Below are 16,040 nucleotides of genomic sequence, written 5' to 3' on the forward strand. Positions count from 1 at the left end.
GGAGACACCACCCCCTACTCATGCCCTTGGGTGACCTTCACCATCCTGAAGCTCTGCAGTTCTGGGTAAGGGAGGGGCGTGCAAGACCTGCAAAAGCGGGGCCCTTCGTCAGAATATACTTCCTGGTACACGAGGAGGAGGCCAAAAAGTTGATTTGAGATTTTATATATATAGTAGTACTTTTAATAGTTCTATCTCAAAAAAGGAAAGAAGGAAAAATTGATTTGAAATAAAAAAGCAACACTTGAACTAGGCCTTTGTATTCAAGAGGCAGGCAGGAATACCCACAGTGTGTAACTTGGTTAGCTAGAACTGCTCATTCACTGGCAAAAAAGAGAGCGAGTCTGCCTTTAAAAAATACTGTGTGTCCTGTGAGGTTCATTTGTTCACCTAATAGGTCAAAGATACATGAAGAGCTTGGCTGAGATGATCTGTTTGCTACCAGGGCAAGTATCACGGAAATGATTGGACTTACTTTTGAACTTGCACTGCTAGGATCCCGCTGTGCTGTTCAGCATTTGGGCCATCAAACTGAATGGGCTAATCAAATACAATTCTCCAGCCCATAAGCATTGTTCTAAAGTATTCATTATTAAATGATATGCTGTGAGAACAATTGACAGTTTATTTTATTAGGCCATGGCCTAGGGGAAGGGGGCCAGGGGACTCCTTAAGACAGCCTACCATGTGTCGCTAATTCTGAAAGATTTTCCTTCTAGTAATGAATACACTCAATGGGACTGCGGGGTGAGGGAAGGGCAAAATAAAACCAGCCTCCATTCAGCCTCCAGCCCTCAGGGGAAACGAAATCAAATATATAGTTAAGGTACCATTCCTTAAAAAAAATCCCATCAGCATCTAATGGGTTTAATTCATCCACAGGAAGATTAATTGCTTAAAATTCTATATTTCCCTTCTGCTCTGGTTCTCAGTTTTAAAAGGGCAGGTAAAATGAAAACAGGATTTACTTTTTTCTTCCTTAAAAATTGAACCTTGATTTTAATCTATCAGTCCAAATACATTCAACAATAGCAACCCTCTGTTCAATCTTCTGGATATTAAAAAAAATCCAAGTGCACTGCCATCCATTTGAAGTAGTAAGTCACAGGTAAATCATATCCTATCATTAATGAAATGAAATGGGGACGAAAAGTGGTGGAGAAGGAATACAGGAGACTCCCTCCAACAGGTCTAACGTGTTTTCTAGGAGAAAGAATATTCATGTGTTAAACCCTCAAAAGTGTTAAACATCCAACATACCCTATGTGGACATTTCAACAAGTATTTTTGCCAAATATGAGACAGGCTCACTCTCCACTGTGGATCTGGAACTTTCAAAAAAAACTATCATCAAGCCAAGTCTGCCTTTTTAAGCCAAGTCTGCCTCCAGGAGAATTTGTTGTGTTTGCTTGTTCTTACTATAGTGTTGTTATGAAAACCAGTAATGAGTTCAGCTTGCACCCCAGGTGGGAAGTTAGAGAGGGGAACCTGTGTAAGTTGAAGTTTGTCACAGTAGGCAGAACAGTCGCTTTGCAGCCCAGGCCCATCTCAGGGTGCACTGCTTCACAGCTACACTGTAAAGTGTTAAAAATCCTCCCACCCACCCCAGAATATATATATATGTATATTAAAAAAAATCCCCTGTCCATCTCTCAGTACACAAAAGGACCTCATCACACTGCAAAAATAGCAGTACCCACTTTGGTCAATTAAAACAAACAAACAAACAAAAAAGCATACATTATTTTTTTTTTTTAAATCTGTGTACTTACCTATAATAACCAATACAGCTAAAAGCACTACCTACATAGGCAAAACTTGGTATTGCATAATTCATATAAATTTGAAACCCCTCCCCCCCAAATATTAATTGGAAGATGAAAAACATGAAAGGTTAATAGAAAAAAACACCAAAATACTGAAAATATTGCTGGTCGATTACAATTTTTAAGCGGCAACTATACACAGCCATGATATGCTTTATAAATGTGAGATAAAGGTATAACTGTCTAAAAAATCCATGATGTCACACATTTTTCTTCGTCTGGAGTACAAAATATTTTGTCATAAAAATGGTAAAGATTTAAAATGATAATAAATGCAGCAAAACAAGTGTAGTGATGTCACTTTGTTGTTTTTTTTTTTGTTTTTTTTTTTGTTTTTTGTTTTTTAGATTTCAAGGCAAGGCACGTAATGTGGACATTATATCTTCGTGCAAATTAGGATTACTGGAAAGAGTATTTTTAATTAAAATTTTAAGAGACATAGAGGCAAAATGTGTCTGCCCATGCACACTATGGATCTGTCAATACAAGAAATTTGTTGAACAAGGCTAATGTCTGAAAGCACCATGCAAGTTTTCAGCACCCTGATTACATTTGTTTTCTCAAGAGTGCGTTTGTATATCCTACACCCTGGCGTTCCCAGTTTGTAAACTGTAAGCTTTACCCTCGTGACATGGATTTGCCTGCCTCTTTGTCTCTATAATGCAGATTTCATAGAACCTTTTGTACACCCTATGGGTTCTTGATGCAACCAGTAATTTTAAATAAATAAATTCTACCTCCAAGGAGGCTGCAGCTAAACCAACATAAGTGCTGTGTTTTCATTAATTTTATTTTTCTCAAGCACATGATTTGTCTTGATTTAATGCCTTTTTAATGCCCTCAAAAACTGAGGGGAAAATAAATTCGTTCAAAATTATTTTAAATTCTTTTTAATCCCCTCAATTTAGAGTCCAAGGGCTGAAGGACTTATAATCATGATTCCCCTTTAGATATAAATTTATAAATTGCACTTGCCTCTGTTAAGTGTTTCTTTTGTGGGGAAAATATTATATTAATTTTTACTGTTGCATGCAGAGATAACACTTCACCTACATAGAGGCATTTCTTCCATAGAGCCTTTGTGTTCAAACTGTTTTTTTCCTTTTTTCTTTTTTTCCTTTTTTTTTCATTTTTTGTTTTTTTAAGATTTCAAACTGGGTTACACACTGGAAAAGGCTGGGTTAAGGGCCAAAATTTAATAAATCTGTACTGATAACTAAAGGCTACAGAGATTTTATATATTTTTTTTAACTTTTAGAAATCAGAGTGCTTATAAAATGGCTGGCTCATGGCTCTGTCACCCAGCACCTCTGACGCCGCCTCCTAGCCTTCGTTGGTGAGATAACCAGGAATAGTGATTCCATGCGTAAACAACAAGAATACTAAACCAATAAAACTAGCTTATCATGCAAATATTAAGGCATCTAGAAAGTCAGTTAAAATATATTGTCATAGAGACAGAACATCTATTTCCCAGCGGACTTCATGTAACAAAGGCTACGTTGCAGGGGCTGCGATCTACCATCAGTGAAATATCATCGACCCTTTTTATGTCATTACAGTTTCAACCTTAAGGGAATTAGTGATTGTAAGTGCTGCAATTGCTGGTCTATTATCTTCTTTCTTCAGTTTCTTTCCTTTCACCCTTTGTTTTGTCCAGTCTTCCTCTTTTCCTTTTTTTAAAAAAAAAAAAAAAAAAAATTTCTTAAACTATTGTTGTGTTTCTTTTTCCCTCAGTTGCTTGTTTCTGCTTGAAGGAAAGGTTCTCCAATTATGTTCAAACCGTAATTTTGGACATTTGCCGGTAAGATGGGTGTCCTATTTGACACTTGGAAAGGAACCAAGCTAGCCCAGGTACCAGGACTGTTGAGAGGAGAGGGGCAGCAGGGAGGGAAGAAAAAAAGAAAAAAAACACAATGTTAAAATCTACAACAATATGAGCAATATAAGTTCCAGATGCATCAAATTATTACTATCACTATTTTCAAAATTACAGTCTAATATGAGATAAATGTGCCAAATTATACATGTTATACCTATCTATACTCTATAGTCTATTTTTTAAATGAAAACTAAGACAAAAGTGAGGCAGAAAAATCCAGAGTAAGATATATAAACAATTATTTAATTCTAATTGATTGAGGATATTCTAAAATATTATGTATTTATCAATATAAATGCAATATGATTCATTTTTGTACAGGAAAAAAAAAGAAAAAGAAAAGCAGCAATCTGTTGATACCAATACATGTTGCCAGTTATATTTTGATCTTGTTTTACCTTTAATTCACAAGCAATTCAGTGGTCAGATGGGTTTCAATTTCTTACCTGCCTATTGGGTTGAATAAAATTGAAACGTACAGTGAAAGATATTTCTTCTCTCCTTACAACAGGAAAAAAAACTACATGTTTAAGGTAGGCCCATGCATAATATGCAGTTTGAAATGCCCAATTATCAAACATATTTTAATCAGAGTTTTTTAGTAAAGACCGAACAAATAAGAATCCTAGAACCAAAATGGAACACAGCTTTTCTTGTTCTCTACAGAATACCCATTGTGAGGAAAAACATTTACAGGAGGCCACAAGGGTCTCTGCTTGTGCTGATTAGTTCTATAGCTCTCCAGTGGTTTTCTTATCCTAACCCTCTTTAACTTACTTTCAGAGAGAACCAGAGTTTTTCCTTCCAATGCATGTTTCCCTACATCGGCTTGCAGCAGAAGCCTGAGCACTCCCTGCTCCTCCCCATCAGTAATGATACCACATTTGAGCTGCTCTGCACATGGGGAGTTTGGAGGGATAGGTGGCGGGTTGAGGGGTGGGGGTGTTGGAAGCAGTAAATGATAACATTCCTGCCTTCCTCTCATCAGTTCAACTTTCGCCTATGCTGAATTACAGGCTGTTTAAAAAAAAAAAAAAAAGGCTGGAAAACAATTCTCTAATTGCTACTGGCATAATCTCCCTTTAAGAAGTATCATATGGAGGATAAAAAAACATCAGATCTAGGTATCATGAAACAACTCTACAGCACACATTTTGGGTACACTTAATCTAATGTATTGCTTGTTCCAACACTCAACTCCAAATGAACGTCAGTTAAGTAACAGCTGCATAAATAATCATGAACCAAGAAAACATCAAACTGACAATTCCGTACTCATATTAGTCATGGCCTAGCATGGAAACATACTTTCAATGTTTTACATTTCATTGAGTATCCCTTGCTTTACTTTTGAAACCATGAAGTGAGATGGGCACTATTGTTGTAGCTATCAATCTAGATATGCTCATTTGTTCATATTTTAATTCCAAAAATACAAAAACCTTTACGGAATATCAACCTAAAGGAACAATTCTGATTTTTTAAAAAAACTTGATACATACTGTTTTTACTCTGGTGATAACCTCTATACAAAATGTTGCTTGTTGCTACACATATGTACGTATTTCTGAGTTAACACTTCAAACAAACATCACAATGACCATTTGTGCTCAAGGGATTTTATAATTAGACTACAAACTCCAAGAAAGCAAAGTCCATCTCTAGTAAAGTATCTAGCACATGGAAGATGCTCAATACATTTTTTAGACAAACAAATCAATTAATTGTTTCAAATCACACCCAGCTATATATTTTTAAGAGGTGTCACCCAAGATTACATATAGTCATGAATATGTTGTGATTTGGTCCCCAATAAAAAGAAAATAGGTATCTCTGAATTTAAAATTAGATCTACTTAGCATTAACAAAAATTGATTAAGCAGGAATAATCACATTCAAACTAAAAAGATATGTCCTCATAATCTGATGAAAAATCATAACTCTTAAGAATACTTGTTATTGAAACTTTTACTAAGCAGCTTAACTGTTTTCACATATTTCTCTTCCCACACACATCATCAACAATTATTTTTGTGCTTTGCACCATTGATTGGGAACAATGTTACATAATGAATCATGAAACTTATTTTACCCTCAACTGTGTTTCCACTGCACTTTGTACATGGTCCTGTTACAGCATTTATTACTTCATAAATATCTCTATCTGGGATTATCTTACTAACTGAAAGGTGAACTTCACAGAGAAAATGACCTAGTCACATCTATCTTTATAGAGTCTGAGCATAGCTGGTGCTATTTCTTAACAAATAAAATAAATTACAAAAACAGGTATACATTATTTTTAACCTGAAGTAAAAAGCATGTACCAAAAGCAAAAGGACTAGGCAAAACAGATAATCCTTGACGGTAAAATACAATGTCAACAAGCAGCAAATTGCTTTGCAAAATTAACAAGAGGGCCAAATTAAGTGAGCTCAAGAAAGTCATTTGGAGATTGTATGCTTTAGGGATATAAAGTATATTTTAATGATTGAAAATAGATGTGGCTCCTTACATGGACAAGTCTACCAACTAATGGCAGAAAATTCAGGGTTTATTTTGCAATAACTCTCTTACTCAGTTCTTTAGAAGAGACATATGTCATTCTTTGGAAAATGTTCAATAAAAATAAATTGATGCTAGTCACTAACAGGACTCTTGCTGCAGAATGCCTACCAAATTTAATTTAAATGTTTATTTAAATCTTTCAAACAGCCCATCCTACATTATGACCATATCAAAATTGCAGAGTGCAATATATTTGTCAATACTGTTTATGAACCTTTGGGGGGAAATAAATCTCAAACATTAACACTATGCAGACCCCATATACGAGTTTTACAAGTCTCTTATTGCCAATTTGTAGGTTAAGTTCAGAACTATAAGGCACAGACATTTTTTAGAGCTATTTTTGGTAGTCCTGTTGAAAAAAAAAAACTTGATAAAACTAATTCAATGACTGAGATAACAATGTAAATAAATACATTTAATCAAAGTAATATAGATTACTTAATTTCAAAAGTACAAGGTCTAAAATTGCATACTTATTCAGGTAAAAATGTAATAGTGCTTTTTATACATCTAACTCTCTATATAAAAATCAATAATCACATGTATAGATAAAATAAACACACAAAAACAAATTAGTTACATGTAAAATGCTTAATAGTTTTAATTCACACTGAGAATTACTATATGGATAATCTTATGTTCATTCCAACTATCTGCATTCCAATAAGAGACATGAGAATATAACTGAAAGGATTTCAAAATATTCAAGCTCAAATTCAGCTACTTCAGCAATGTATCTTTGTAAGTGTGCATTTGCTTTGTTTTTATCAAATTTCTCATTGCTGAATCACATTTGTTTGGGCAAACAGAAGATGAGCACAGCTGAAAGCTGAAAGCACATCTTTAGAAAATATAAACTAGATATAACCATTTAAAAAAGATATAATTACTTTGCAAAAAAATCAAGCAGAATTTGACACAAAAGAATTTGATAGTACCTTAACACAAAGTACAACTCATCCTAATGACTATTACTCTGTATATAATGAGATAATTCATTATAAAATAAATACACAAGAGCTAAATCAAAATTCCAAAAATAAAATGTTTGATATCATGGATACTATTTTCTTGCTATTTTGACCAAATGTATGACATGGCTCCCCCCAAAAGGGAAGAAGCAAATGAATTATTTTGACCCTAAGATGCATTACTGGTGATGGTCCAAGTTCATTTTTGTATTGGTAACACTACCTCTGAAGTACTGTATTTCTTCTAGGTAGCACTCTGCAAGAAAATCTAACTTTATGGCATTTATTTGTTGAAGCAACTAACCAAATTATGTCATTGAAGAACAGCTAAAGGTAGTCAGGGAAGATACAGCAGTTGAGGTGGAAAGGAATATAGACTTCTTAAGCATGATTCAGGTTGAAGGAATAGCACAAAGGCAAAACTTCCAGACGATAGCCATGCTGAGGACTTACTATAATCACGGTACCATCTTTGGTGTTTTACATATGCTACGCCACTTGATTTTCTCAATGAGTTCATGAGATGGTCATCATTATCTCTGTTTCATATATGAGGAAACTGAGGCAAGTTTGCCCAAAGTCTCCCACTTAGCTCTCAGTTATGACTCAGATCTGTGTGATTTCCCTGGCCATTTCACTATATTATATTGCCTCCACAGGAAGTCAGATGACTTAACATAAGAAAGAACTTTCGAACAGAGTGGTCTGAAGGCAAAATTAATTGGCTTCAGGAGACAGTGAACTTTTCATGCCCCACACAAGCTGGATTATAACCTAGCTAATGTTGCAGAAGAGACTAGTGCACAGAATATGTAGCTGGTCTAAGTGGCCAAGTGATCTGAAATTCTACGTATTCATCTCCTCTGAAACAAATCTAGTTGAAGTTCTACTAGGGTGAGTTCTACAGCATGAGGATTAAGGGGGAAGAAGATACCCACTTCTTCCTTTTAAAAAGATGCACTATTTCTATATGTCTTATCCTGGATACACTGGGTAAAATAGTTCATCTTTGCATCTACCTACAAAGAGTAAAGAGACGCTATACCTTTCAGTGAAAGAAAGGGAGAAATAGCTCTGGGCAGCCATACCAACATTTTATGGTTCTGTTTTTTTTAATTGTGCATTATGTGAGTGTGTCTTCTAGGCCAAAAGATTTGGGCCCTTACCTTTTAGCTCACTAACACCTATGAACCCCAGGGTGCCACATAAACATGTATGAAGCCGTTATATTGAGCCAAAAACTAAACAAAGTCAAAGACTTTACATCACCTATTAGTTGGAGGTGATTAAAACAATAAGAGCTATTTTCAGAATGGCAAAAATCATTTATTACTAGTCTGTGTGTATTTGATAATGGATGAGATAACATACTTGTTAAACAGTTTATAAAATGTCTAAGTATCCAATATGTGAATATTTTTCAGGGCAATAATAATATTGTCCATTTAGAATTTATATACTGGTTTAATCATGAGAAAATACCATATTTACTTCAAAGATAGTAAGTACTCTTTCAAGAAGTTTAAAAAATATTACAGGAATAAAGCATAAAGAATTGTACATATTAATACATACCTCAACTGTACCAGTAGCCACATTATTTACAGATGGCAATAAAAATGAGCAATGGCCCAGAAATCATGGGGAATAAATAAAATAAGTATTTTAATTTAAAAGAAGGATTTGCCTTTAGTTCCTTTGCAACAGTTTCTGATCTCCCCAAGATGGAAAGTTTTTTACTTCCTTGGCTAAACATTCTAATTTTATTGGCAAAATATTAACACACAAGTATTAGTATTTCTTGTAAAATGCACAATAAACAATTTTCCTTATTAATAGCAAAAAACCTGTCAGGAAAACTATGCTGTCCTGGGTTGTACATGGGTGCATTTGGACTGGTTGCTTACTTCAATATAACACAAAGGCCGCAGATTACATCTTGTGAAAAAAATGGTCACTCAGACCAGTAGAAAGAATAAATACTTGAATCTATTTATGTATTAGGACAAAGAAAATAGTACTTGATAAATATACTAGTTGCTAGCACTTATGTAATGTGTATTATTTGCCAGGTACTGTTCTACATGCTTGACCTACCTTAAAACTTTTAATCCTCATAACAAATCTATGAGAAAAGACCATTATTATCCTGATTTTACAGATGATGAAACTGAAGTTAGGAAGTTAAGTGTTGTGCCCAACTCATATTGCTACTAAATTGTAGAAGGCAGGACTTGAATTCGAGCAATGTCATTCTAGGATCTGTATTTCTACCCACTAAACTTCTCTCATCTCCCCTTCTTGTGAAGCATAGTTTACTTTTTTCACTGGACTAGAAGTTATATTACCACTGAATTATACAAGACTCTGTGAATTAAGGTTCATATCACAATGAAATTCCTGTGGAAGTATAACTCTTGAGCTCAAAATTCAGCGCAAATAACTGTGCTTTATTTCTCCAATTCCAGTTCCTTTTCAGCTGAACGCAGTATTTGCTTTTGTTTTACATATGTGCAGATGTGGCTGTATGTCTATAATTTGCTTGTTGAGTTCCACTTCAGATGAGGCTAGACTGGAAGTGAAATATACAAAGTACTTTACACTGGTCTTGGGTTTCTTCGATTTATTTTCCCCATTTTTAGGGATCATTATTGCCATCTGAATGACCCTATTTGCATGCAAGATGATTCCTAATGATTATTACTATTTGTAATAATCTGTATCAGAAAGCTCCCTGGCTAGCTCTTACCTGAACTGCAAAGTACTCTTGTGGGCTCTCTGGGAAATACCAAATATCATAAACTGCAGGTGGCTCATGGAATTATTCTAACTGCAAGCAATAGGACTTCACAGTAATGAAAGAGAAACGTATTTGTTTCTTAACTAAGTAGGTAAATAGCTTTCTTTATTGCTACTCCTTGGGGACCAATGGTTTTGAAAATAGCATATCAAAATGGTAGACCATCAAATCTCATTAATTTATATTCAATTGTTTCAGAAGTGTTTTGTTCTTAGGGCATAGTGGATTGAATGTTAACTTTACCATGCATGAGTGCTAGCATTCTCTAAGTAAAATAATAGCATCTACCATTGAAACATTTTATCTAATAAAGAGCATAGGGCAAGAAAAGCCACTCCATATGGGAGCACTGCCACTAAATATTAAATGTGTTTCTTATAATTACTGCACTCTTTGAGTAAAAAATTCTTACACAATCCTTGAAGACTTGAATATGGCAACCTACACTTAAATAAAAACCTCCTTAAAATGTTCAGTTTAAACATAAATAAGAAAAAAGCTCTTCCTCAACAGGCCAAATTAAGGACTTTTAAAAAAATTGTGTCTGATCTTTTTCAAATTTTAGAACTGAAAATTAAAGATGAAAAATTATTATGATGACTAATTATAAATAAATTACAGTACACACATGCATACATATATAAGAACTTAGGTAGCTGTGGGAGGTTTTAGTCAATTAAAAAATATAGAATTATCAGGCTCAGAGTAATTATTTTATCTCCTCCCACAGACCACAGCACAGTGGAGAAGCCCACATGTCGATTTCCAGCCTCTTTCTGTCTGTATTCCTCTCTACCCTGGGCTCCTTTTCAATGCTATTGTTAAAAGTGGTACTGCTCCTCTTATTTGCATACGTGAAGATTTAACAGCAGACAAAATTCTCTACAAAAAATGGTGCTTCAAAATAGTGCCTTTCACTAGAGAAAATCACCCAAGGCATACTAAATCAAATAGAAATGTAAGTTTTCTACAAAGCAAAAAGAGACTCTTTTATAAATGATTTTCATTTAAAAGGAAAAATCAGCATTATTTGCACAATTTTACCTCTAAAAGATGAAACTTACTAGTATCAGAACGCTGAAGCATAAAATTACAAATGACTAAATAACTGAACACATTTTAATATTATGCTTGCTACTGTGTTCACATGGGCAAAAGAATCTTCCTGTGTGTGAAACAAAGTGAACAAGAGAGAATAATTGTAACTTTCTGCAATTTCTCAATATTTAAAATTTGCATTCTTCAATGACTTGACCTTAAGATTTTGCCTTTTCTTTTATCACTTATGTTTATTATTATATTTATTAATTCATAGGCTTTGTTATTTAACTAAAAAAAAATCATCATATCCCTACTAACAGCACTAGCAAAAATGAGAACCAAAAAGGTAAGCTAATAAATGGTGCACTGGCTGTCGAGGGAACTGATTTCTTATGGACAAAATACACATGTAAATATGGCACTTTACATAAAATATATTCAAATAAAGTAGGTGTTTAATACACTTCCTTTCACTGCAAAGGGTTAATCAGCAAGGTTTACATTTGGGAATTTTCAGAATCATGCTCCTCCCTCTCCAGTAGCGCTGCCAAAAATCATCTGACAGGAAACGTAAGATTAAGTTTGTCCTACCTAAGCGAACAAAGAGTGCTCTGAACAGGCCACTGGTTTACTGCAGAGCGGGAACTTTTCTAATCCTGCTGGAATCTGCAGTCCTGCTCAGAAAATATCATGGAAAAAAGTTGTTTTCTTTCCTCTAACATCTTGTCTCAGGATCATCTCATTTTGGTCACACTGCAGATCCTGCTGCTTCTCCCATAAAGGTTAACTTAAAGCTCCAAACATAATCATGTGGAAAATGGACATTATTGATTCCTATGGTCCATTGTTCCCCCATCCTAAGTCCCTGAAGTTCAAGTTCAATCTGGAATTACATCATGTCTGGTTTCTCCTGGTTACCAGACGGCTTGAGACGTGACCACAGCTACAGAAAAAACAAACAGCCTTCTTCACGCTTCGGCTCCCCTATCGATTCAAACGTAAACTTTTTTTCTTTCTCTCAAGTATGCTTCAAGTATGGAGCATGGTTAATTTAGAGATTAAGTTCCAAATTAGATTATCTAATGGCATCTTAATGGATTGCTGACCCATTTCCTGTGGGATGGCAGCATGCAAGTCTGGCTGGAATACAATTAATTTCTTAGGAAGTGTTCTGAAGAGTTTGCCTAGATAAAAAGGAAACGTCGTGTTGTACAAATCTTTCTTTATAAATGGAGAAAGTTAGGCAAAACTACGACAAATCCCAACATATTATTCAATAGCCAGACCACAGATGTTGTGCGTCTGTGAAAACCGTATTAAGATCATTTTTAAGAATGGTAATGTTTTTATTTTTGATTTCATAACAGGTGCAAATAATTTTGATAAGAATAGAGTAATTCCTTTAAAAAGAATATTCAAATACAAAGACAAAACTAGTTAACAGCTCCTTTACCAAACAACGGTCATGTGAAAAATGTTGGTTTTTGCAATTCCCCACCTTGAACCAAAGATCCTTCCATTCATCTACCGTATCAGCATTTCTATCATAGTCCCAGAGTGGTGCTAGGGGCCCAGAACGGTGTATAAAAAGTTGGGGATTTGAAAACACTTTAGAGCTGACAGCGGAAAAGGAAATTCAGCACTCGGAGAATAAAGCCCCCCCAGGAACTCCAGGAACAACCCAGCTGTTGTACTGTAGTTATGTGTCAAGATAACAAACTGAGAGCAGGAAATGCTAACCTAGTGAATTCGCAGGGATGGTCTAAGTGTAATGTTGAAATACAAGTTAACTCTTAATATTACCTAAGGACATACTCCCCTTATCATACATAGGCCACATATATGTGGAGATATACACACACACTACATACACACACATATATATGCATGCACACAAACACATATATGTAATACAAACATGGTTTGCAACCCATTATTGAAAATTATTTTTGTTTAAATATTCATTCCTTTGAGAGCATACATTTTACAAAGAAAATGTTATGAACAAAGCAAGGAAAACGGTTGAGGCGAGTGTTATGCAAATTAAGTTACATGGATAAAATGAGAGCTATTACCCCCCCAACTTTTTTTTCTTTTTTTTTTTTTTCCTTCCCTCTCCTGACCAACCAGATCCAAATAACCTTTACTGGCTGCTAAATTTCTCTTGAGAAATCAAGCAACTCTCTAGAATTGCAGTAATAAACGACAATTTCTTAGAAAAACATGTGTAAAGTAACTACAGAATGAAGTATTCAATCCATAGAAAGGAACTGCTAACACATGTAACATGGAAAATAGCTGATAAAAGTCTCTTTGGTGCCATTCAATTATGGCATCCGCAGAAACACAAAAATCCTTCCAATCATTTTAGTAAAATCTTCATTTATTCATTATTTCAGAGGCTGAGCAAATGGTTTGTGTAAACATATCCTTCGGTAACACGCGCATGTTTATTTTAGCCATCTGAAGACTTCTTCTATGTTTATATAAGCCATCAGACACATACAACCACTCACTTGTGGCTTTGCGTTTTCTTGAAAGGGGTAAAGGGGGAGAAGAGAGAATGAAACAATAAATTCAGTTTCTCTTTTGCATGAAGCACTCCCTCTAATGTTTTAAAATAGCTTATGTTTATATTATTCTTGGATTGTCCTTCGGCTTTCTTTTTCATTCAATTATATTGATCTTTCATATCTGATGTACAGGCTGCATTCTGACTATCACTTTAAGAAAGACAGCCAGTCAGGGAGTAACTGCTGTATATGTTTATGTCCACATAACTCATATATACAACAAGGTAATTTGTCCACATGAGACAAAGCACAAATACAACAGTACCTACCTTAAGCAATTCATCACCTATCATCCTCCTAAGATCTTGAGCCCATTCTGACTATACTAGAAGGGAGCCCTTCATGAAACCAGTATTTTACTCTGGGTTAACTGCAGTTCCTGACCTTTCACTTAGGCAGAAAAATTGACTCTCTCAAGGTGCAAGCAACTCCTACGTGTGTGCGTACACACACACACACACACACAGTTCACAAAATTTTAAGGTCAAAACAACAAAAACACCTTCAGGGTTGTAACCTAATAAGGCTGTGAAAACTTTCTCAAAGAGTCAGCTTTGGTTCCTAAGGGAATGCTTAGGCCTTGGGGTTGGGGGTGGGTGGAGGAAATCTTCCAGCTTTGATTATACTCGCACAGCTCCCTTGGCACTGCCATTTTCAGTTCCGAAAAGAGCTGCGTTTGACATGGAAACACCTCAACAGGGCAATTAGTATAAAGCAGAAAAGAGGGTGACCATGGAAAAGTGATTGTACAAAGAAATTAATGACAGCAAACAACAATCAATCAAAATAAAGCAAAACCAAAACACCCGTTTTGCTCTGTCCTGTTCTACTACAGTCTCCACGGATTGCCTTTTGTTAAAAGGCAACTACCACAACAAAAATAACCTGTGATATTTTATTTATTCCATCGTGACAAAGGCAAATTATTTAATTCTTTGGATGAATAGACCTACATTTCTTAAATATTTTCAACTTATTCAGATGATTCTAAAGCTATAGCTATGCCCTGAAGATTTTAGATGTCTATTATCTCCCCTAAAAGTGCTAGTGTTACAGACATTTATGACTTCTTTTTTCAAAATTCTTTCAAAAAAAGTTTTAAAAATAAACACAGGTCATAAATTCTAAATGATGAATAAGCTGTCATGCCACAGACAAGGCTATTTGTATTATCAAATATGAACTCTGTTGTGTCCATTTTTGAAAACTGTAACAAAGCAAAGCAAACTGTGTCATTTGAATTTATTTATTCTGAACTGCATCACACCTAGATTTTAAGAACTGTGAGCATTTCAATCACCACAGCATTTATCACAGCCCACAGATTCAATAATACCTGTTGAATGTAGAATGTGATGGCTGCCATTATCAATTATGTGCTTTCTGAATCAGGATAGAAAGAGAAGAAACAAACCAAGATACTGGCTGGGTGTGGTGGCTCACGCCTGTAATCTCAGTACTTTGGGAGGCCAAGGCGAGCAGATCACTTGAAGTCAGGAGTTTCAGACCAGCCTGGCCAACATGGTGAAATCCGATGTGTACTAAAAATACAAAAGTTAGCCAGGCGTGGTAGTGCACGCCTGTAATCCCAGCTACTCTGGTAGCTGAGGCATAAGAATCACTTGAACCTGGGAAGCAGAGGTTACAGTGAGCCAAGATCGTGCCACTGCACTCCAGCCTGGGTGAGGAAGTGAGACTGTCTAAAAAATAAAAAACAAAAACCAAAAAAACCAAGATACCTTTTAAAGAGCTTTTGGAATCATTAAGACCATTCTACATGTCATTACCTACTAATCAAAAGAAAAGTTACTATTTTTGAGAGGGAAGAAATATTTTACCTAAATAAATTCTGAATTTTTTTCTGACTTACTATGGCCTGAAACTGATTACCACATCAATTTTCCACCAGGAAGGGGATTTGTAACAGCAACAATACTGCCCTAAGAACTGAGTGTAATCATCAGATTCATTTCCTCTAATACATGTGTTCTGAGATTTATTGCCCACTCACCTTCTCTTTCCATGGGCTATCAATTTTTTATTCAAAAAATTACTAGTAACTAGGTAAAGTTATATTTTAAATCTCTAACAATTTACAAATATGCTTTAGAGGTGCTATCCTATTTTTAGATTTAGTAAGCCAATCAATATTCCATAGATTTGGAAGTTCACACAGCTATAGGGGCACTTACAAACATGAGTGCATGTCATCTGGTTTGCAATTCTTGTAAATATGGTAAGTTTGTATGCAGACATGAGCCATTTTGTTAACTGATAGAGCATGAAATATAAGAGAGTTATTAAATAAAATATGGAAATATTAGGTTATTAAATTCAATTAACTTTTATTAAATAAAATATGGAAATATTAGGTTA

The 16,040-nt window shown here is 35.0% G+C and overlaps 1 protein-coding gene across 9 annotated transcripts in view; it reads right to left on the minus strand.

The window, feature by feature from the left end:
• The window catches only part of NFIB (nuclear factor I/B), a 334,278-nt gene that overhangs the window by 2,786 nt on the left and 315,452 nt on the right, over positions 1 to 16,040 (minus strand). For 8 of the 9 annotated variants that reach the window (XM_011990845.1, XM_011990840.1, XM_011990847.1 and 5 more), the window contains one exon: positions 1 to 3,689. This exon is cut by the window's left edge and continues 2,786 nt beyond it. In XM_011990845.1, the coding sequence (XP_011846235.1) occupies positions 3,672 to 3,689 (18 nt within the window). In that variant the 3' untranslated portion in view covers positions 1 to 3,671. Of the gene's footprint in view, positions 3,690 to 8,825; positions 8,831 to 16,040 lie in introns of all 9 variants that reach the window. The other variant, XM_011990846.1, reaches the window with a different exon arrangement.

This window comes from Mandrillus leucophaeus, unplaced genomic scaffold (assembly GCF_000951045.1).
Source record: "Mandrillus leucophaeus isolate KB7577 unplaced genomic scaffold, Mleu.le_1.0 Scaffold384, whole genome shotgun sequence".
NCBI lineage: Eukaryota > Metazoa > Chordata > Mammalia > Primates > Cercopithecidae > Mandrillus > Mandrillus leucophaeus.